We start from the raw sequence: 7,028 nt of genomic DNA on the forward strand, positions 1-7,028 counted from the left end.
TAAATTAATCGGGCCGGCTCTCTGAAGGAATGACACCGGCGGTGACTCCGCGATCATCGGAAGATCAAGATCTCCTGGAAAGGAGCACAAAGAAAACCAAGCGAGGGCGCACATACCTGGAGGCAGCGACATCTCAATCTAGAGAAGTGTCTATGGATGAAATCCTTGAAGCGGCAACACCAGAATCTGCCAACTGGAAAACTCCAGATGTTACTCCGAGTCAATCACGGGGTCATGGAGAAGCACCACCATTACCGGAGGAGGACTATGCATCAGACGATGATGTGCTGGACGAAAACGCCCCAGCGTTTGATTACCCGGTGATTCTGGTCACAAAGCAGGAGAAAGAGAGGCTACGTAAACCGTGGCGACGTTCGTTAATATTTCGAGTCTTGGGAAGGACTGTAAGCTACGCATATCTGCTTTAGAGGATCTAAAAGATGTGGAAACCCGAATCACCATTTGAGATCATTGCCATTTCCCAGGACTACTACATCGCTAGGTTCGAAGTGCTTAAAGATTATGAATTCGCAAAATACGAGGGTCCCTGGATGATTCTAGACCATTATGTGACCGTTCAAGAATGGGAGCCTAACTTCGATCCAAGAAGCAACAGAACAGAGAAGCTATTGGTATGGGCTCGCTTCCTGTAGAATATTTCGAAGAAGAATTCCTCATGAGGATTGGAAATCAAATTGGCCGACCAATCAAGATAGATTACACTACCAGCCTAGTTTCAAAAGGAAAGTTTGCCCAGATGTGCATTGAGATCGACATAACCAAACCGCTGCTTTCCAAGTATGTTCTGGACTTCAAAGAATGGCCGGTGGAGTACGAGGGGATTCACTTGGTTTGTTTCAAGTGCGGCATCTACGGCCACCGGCAAGACCAATGTGGGAAAAACGACAAGGACGGTGGAACTACCCACGCGACTGAAGGCATCCCCCGCCGCCCGAGCGGACAACAGTAAAGGACCCCAAACCATCAGAGAAGTACGGGACATGGATGCTAGTCTCGCGCAATACAAGAAGGAACAATGGCAGGGGTAACAGACCCTCGGGTGGACATCCGACAACAAGACAGCATGGACATCCCAGGGAGAACGGAATGCGGGTGGGAGGACAGGGCTTGCAGTCACGATTCGCACCCTTGGATGGAATGGAAGAATACGTAATGGATCAGCATCAAGAAGACCAACTCACTCCTTCTGGATTCCAACCACCTTATGATATTCTCCCAAGAATCAGAACCAATGTCAGAGGAGGCCCTCGGCTCCAGAATCAAAGAAGGCCGGAACCACAATTGGAAGCGGAACTCCAATCTGACCGCCCAAGACAAATCCCTCAGAATAGGGGTGGCTTTCGGGGTAGAGGTGGCAGAGGTGGAGGTTCTAATCGAGCAGCGGCGGAATCGGAACATATCGTCGTGAGGGGTTCGAACAAAGGGAAAGATATCACCAGTATGGTAGTCTACCACGACAGAGGTCACTCACCATCTCCTTCGTTGGCTGAGTTTGGAAACACTTACAAACATGTTCCCCCGGACCTTGAGTGGAGAGCCCTAAACGATGGGGAACCCCCAGACATTGCCATGCAAGAAGCAGAGAGAGGTGTTGACCCTAATGGGTTGTTGGCCGGCAGTGGGCTGCGCTCTTGAGCGTGTTGGCCGTTGGGACGAAGCTATGTGTGATGCGAATCGACAGACTGGCCTGATTGGCCCTTTGGTGGCTCACCCCATGCGTGCTTAAGCGCATTTCGTTGCTTTGATGTTTGGCAACTTAATCCCATCACAAGAGAGCAGAACCGATATGATGTGCTGACACTTTGGCCAAGATGGCATTCCAGATTCCCAGTTCCCTAGAGGCATGCATGTATTTCAGCCTCCACCAACAGAGTTAATTGGAAGCTTAGAATATGATATATCAGGTGTGTCTGCTGGCGCAATGTATACAATTGAATGATGTACAGATGTTATGGGTATCCCCCTTCCAATGAATATAAAAAAAAAAAAAAAAAAATTAATCGGGCCGACCATATAGATCTGACGGGTTGAGTCGGGTTAGCCTGGTGGGCTGACGGATAACTCGTCGCGCTATTTAAAAAAAAAAAAAAAACTAACTAAATTTCACATTCAGTCTCCCACTCTCCGTCTCTCCCGCTCCAAATTTCAGTATTTCACGGTTTTCACCGCAGTCCGCCGCCCACCGCAGGCCTGCCGCTCATCGCCCGTCGCTCACCGCCTGATGCTCGCCGTCGACGCCTACCGCCTGCCGCTCACCGTCTGACGCTCGCCATCGACGCCCACCGCCCGCCGCTCACCGCCCGTCGCAAAATTCCAGATCGCTGCCTGGCGCCTACAGGCTGCAGCTGTACGCCTCACGCTGTCAAAGACTCGAAAGTGTCAAGCCTTCTATTAGTATTTAGTACTCCAGTAAGTAGTTTACTATAACATATTTACTACTCCGTATTATATTACTATTAGGTTATCTCTAAGTATGTGTTTCCAAACTCCAGTATGTCCACTAGTGCATTCTTATTTATAGTGCACTCCAAAATTCAAAGTACATAATGTATGGTTATTGGTTAATTCAATAATTCCTTAATTCAAAATTTTGACTTCTTATTTGTATGCAGTACTTCCACTCTTCCAGGCTCCAGCAGGCAGCATTGGCGCATTGCACTCTCCACTCTCCAGTCTCTAGTGGCCAGTGGCCAGCGGGTAAGTTCACAGTTCTATTTTTTTTTTATTTTTTTCTTAATAATTTGGCTGGCTAAACTGCCGCGGGCTAAATCGCCTGTGTGGACCGGAGTCTTGCTTGAAATTTTGAATGCTTTAAATGGTGAATGCATATTGATTGTATTCTGCAGAATGTGTTTGCTTTGAATCACCTAGTTTAATGTGTGTAGATGTTACAGCATGTGAATAGGTTTACTATACTTTTGGTTTAGTGTGTCTGTGTGTCGTACTGTCGTATGAATTCCAGAATGTCTTTTGCGATTAAAATCTCTGTGAGACATTCTGGAATTCATACTACAGAGTGAATTCATACGATTAATATTTAGCACTCAGCAACTTATTATGTAGGACTTAAGGGTGAATTAATATCTATATAATTAGTGAATTACTTGGAAAGTTGGAAGAAGTTTTTTTATTTGTTTGTTTCTTTTTACTGTTTTTTTAATTAAATTAGACTAGCCAAAGTTTTTTTTTTTTTGAAAAGGTGACTAGCCAAAGTTTATTTGCTTAGTTTTCTTTGCTTGTAGTATTGAACTTTTGAGATGATGAAAATGTTGTGCGTGATTGAGTGTTGAGTCTATAAATGATTTGAAAGTAAAAACATTTCAAGACACTATACAGAACAGATGTGAGTATTATACTGTTTCTTCCTTCTGGTTATGTTTCTGTGAACTGAAACCTTGGACTATGAAGTAGTAATGTTGAGAGCATGCGATTATGTGATCAAAATTTGGAAAGAAAAAAGAAAAAGAAAAAGAAAAAAAAGGGAAGTTGGGATTCTCGAACCGAACAGAAGTCCAAACTGAGCCAAAACCGAACCGAACTACAATTTTAAACCGAATGGTTTCATTTTTTCAAAACCGAACAAATTGAAACCGAAAAAGAAAAAGAAAAAAAAAAACGAAACGCCCACCCCAATGTGAAAATGTTTGAATGCATTTTGTCTCTCCAGGTATACTTCTTTCAATGTGCATTACCAATAGAGAACTTTTCAGGTTAAAGTGAGGAACAATTACAAAACATTTGGTTTGGTCTTCAAACCAAACTAAGCCCCCCTTCCCTATTTCCAAGTCTGAGTTTTAAAGGGAAATAATGACAAGTTTGAGTAGAAGTACTAAGTTGCTAGATCGTTCTGAATCTTTAATTTATAATTCTGTATACTTGTCTGGTTTTGTATTTTGAATTGATTATTTGCATTAATTGAATGTTAATTTGCATCTAGTTTGTATTAAATACTGATAAATATGAAGAGAGGAGTGGATCCATAGCCCTGTATTTTGCATTTTTACTTATTTGGTTTCAACATTCAACTGCAAACTACTGACAAAATCTTTAACAAAATTTCAATGGGTAATTCATAATTGGCCATTGTTTTCACTGTTCTTTTTGGGCTCAATAGGAAGTAAATGAAGCCATGAAGGGTTTAGAGTTCCCCAATCTTGACCCTGTGACCAAAGATTCTGAATCAAAGTTGTCAATAAATGAGTGGAGTTTCAAAATATTTTCACAGAAATAATCATTAAATCAATCACCTAGATTCCTATTCTTTCCTATGAATTCTCATCTTGATCTTCAAGAGGTAATAGTCTCACTAATTAGGGTTTGCATTATCAAATTTCCTCTTTTCTCTTTTATGACATTTCTCTAGCAAAAACATGTTTTGTTCACAAAGTTTCCAGATCTTTACATGTTTTCTCTTTTTTATTTTTTACAAATTTCATAAGTTGTTTATTTTGTCTGGTATCTTTTGGAATGGTTTCATGATAGTTGAAAATCTACAGACTACTGTGGTGGTTGGATTGAATTTTTTGGCCACACAGAGGGGTAGAGGCAAATGGCAGAAGGAGCTGAAGAGGACCTGCCAAGGGATGCAAAGGTGGTGAAAACCCTACTCAAATCAATGGGTGTTGAAGAGTACGAACCACGTGTGGTCCACCAGTTCCTGGAGCTTATGTATAGGCATGCTGTTGATGTGTTGACGGATGCACAGGTGTACTCGGAGCATGCTGGCAAGACTGATAGATTCTGATGATCTAAAGCTTGCAGTTCAGTCTAAAGTTAATTTTAGCTTTGCTCCACCCCCTCCCAGAGAGGTATACACTCCATTACTTTTAACTTTAATGTTTATATTTAGATTAGATAATGCTTTCTATGATGCAAACATTACATATTATTATGAGTAATATGAGTTGAAACTTGAAATATGTGTTGTGTATATCTATAAATTGTGTATGGATATGAAAGAATGAAGTGAAGGAGCCCTGGATGAGCAAAGACTGGACTTAATGAAAAAGAATGATATTGTATTCTGATCTATTATGTTAGGTTTAGGTAAACCCCGCCTTGTCACCCTAGTCAGCAAATGACCACAAGGAAGTAAACCAGCCTAGGTTACCCATAGCTGACCAGTTCAAACCAAGGGGGTAAGGATTTGAACTTGTGACCTTCTGATGTCAATACTTATTTAATGAACATAATCAACATATGATGTCTAACAACTGTTTGCCAGGTCCTGTTAGAGCTGGCTCGAAGCAGAAACAAAATTCCTCTGCCAAAATCAATTTCAGGACCTGGAATCCCACTGCCTCCTGAACAAGATACCCTGATCAGCCCCAACTATCAACTCGCTATTCCCAAGAAACGAACTGCTCAACATGTGGAAGAAACCGAGGAGGAAGAAGAAGGTTCCAATCCTAATCCCGCATCTAACCAAAACCAAAATCTTTCCCAAGATCGGACAGATTTGCCTCAAGAGGCTCCTCAGCGAGTCTCTTTTCCCCTTGGAGCTAAACGACCAAGATGAAACTCTTATCTAGTTTGTCACCTTCCACCATCTTCTAGTTGCAAGGAGTCTGAAGAAAACCTTTTGCTATTTTGCTGTAACTAGTTAGAGCTTATATTGTGCTATAATGTTCAATTTTATTGACAGAACCTAATCTTTTTCGGGCACTTTCTGAAAGGCAATTATGCCCAAGAACATATAAGGTGTCCTCATGTCTGATAATCTAACTCCATTTCTTCTCTATTTTCTTAGCTGTGTATTAGCCTTTGATTTCATTGTTTTGAGAAACTGGTCGTGATGTGAGATCCTTTATAGCGCGTGTGCGTCCGTGTAGGGTGGTGTGTGCAACTGTGTGTGGTCGCACTAGGTGGGTAATGGAGGGTTAGGGTTTAAGTATTTGCAGTAGGTGCGCCTATGTGCATTCATGGGTCACCAAAATTTAGCTACACATATGTGACCATTGTCTGCGGTTAGCTCTTTTTGTGACCCGTGTGCATCCGGACTGGTTGGTGTGTGCGAATGCGTGCCGCACATATTGCATCAATGGATGAAAAAATGGGGTGTGTGCATTCAGAGCGGGGGGTTTGCGCAAATGTATGAAGTCTATGTAGATTAGAAATGAAGAACATATATATTATTGTTCCAGGCTTGTACAGAAATGATAATGCCGACAGATGGTAATAGCAATGATAGCATTTTCTAATCATTATTGCATGGATCATGGTCCACACAGCTGTGTGGACCAAAAATAAAAAATACATTATTTTTGTACTGTAGGTACGTTATTTTAGGGTACATTATTTTTGTACCGAAGGTACATTATTTGATAGTACAGTACAAAAAGACTTTTTATTTTTGGTCCACACAGTTATGTGGACCATGGTCCATACAATAATTTGCCAACATCTTCCTAGCCTCGGAATGGGACTACAACAAAATGGCCCAACTTTGCAAAGACATATTCCACATCCAGCCCAGGCCCAACTGGTGGCTATGTAAGTACAAGATATTAATATATTTAAGTTAATACCTAATTTAGTCTCTGACTATAATAATCTTTTTCTATTTAGTTTTAAATGACTTTATGTGCTAAATTAAGTTCTCGACTTTGATAATTTTATCAAATTGAGTCCTTTGCTGTTAGAATCAAGGATTAAATTGAAAAAATTCAGTATAGTTGATGACTAAATTAGGCAAAACCACTATAGTCTAAGAATAATTTCGATAAAATTACTACAGTTGAGGACTCAATTAGGTATTAATAGAGGTGAAATTACCAAGTTATTTTAACAGATGACTCAATTGAGAAAACCATCAAAGTCGATGTCTTAATTAAGCACAAAAAATCGTATAAGACTAGATCGAGAAAAATCATTATAGTCGATGACTAAATTGGGTATTAACTCAAATATATTTATTTTACTTTCTATTTTTACCAATTGATATTTTTAGGACCATTATTATAAAAATTTAAAATATTTATCTTATATTTCTTTTTCCTCGATCTTTT

At 40.6% G+C, this 7,028-nt stretch overlaps 1 protein-coding gene across 1 annotated transcript; it reads left to right on the plus strand.

The window, feature by feature from the left end:
- Positions 1-2,146: 2,146 nt before the first annotated feature.
- On the plus strand, positions 2,147-5,761 carry LOC116030157 (transcription initiation factor TFIID subunit 9-like). Its single transcript, XM_031272320.1, is given in 5 exon segments — positions 2,147-2,430; positions 2,634-2,718; positions 4,518-4,752; positions 4,754-4,829; positions 5,246-5,761. Coding segments are annotated over 3 exon segments (552 nt in total). The 5' UTR covers positions 2,147-2,430; positions 2,634-2,718; positions 4,518-4,570; the 3' UTR covers positions 5,540-5,761.
- Positions 5,762-7,028: the final 1,267 nt, after the last annotated feature.

The sequence above is a fragment of the Ipomoea triloba genome, chromosome 9, assembly GCF_003576645.1.
Source record: "Ipomoea triloba cultivar NCNSP0323 chromosome 9, ASM357664v1".
Classification (NCBI taxonomy): domain Eukaryota; kingdom Viridiplantae; phylum Streptophyta; class Magnoliopsida; order Solanales; family Convolvulaceae; genus Ipomoea; species Ipomoea triloba.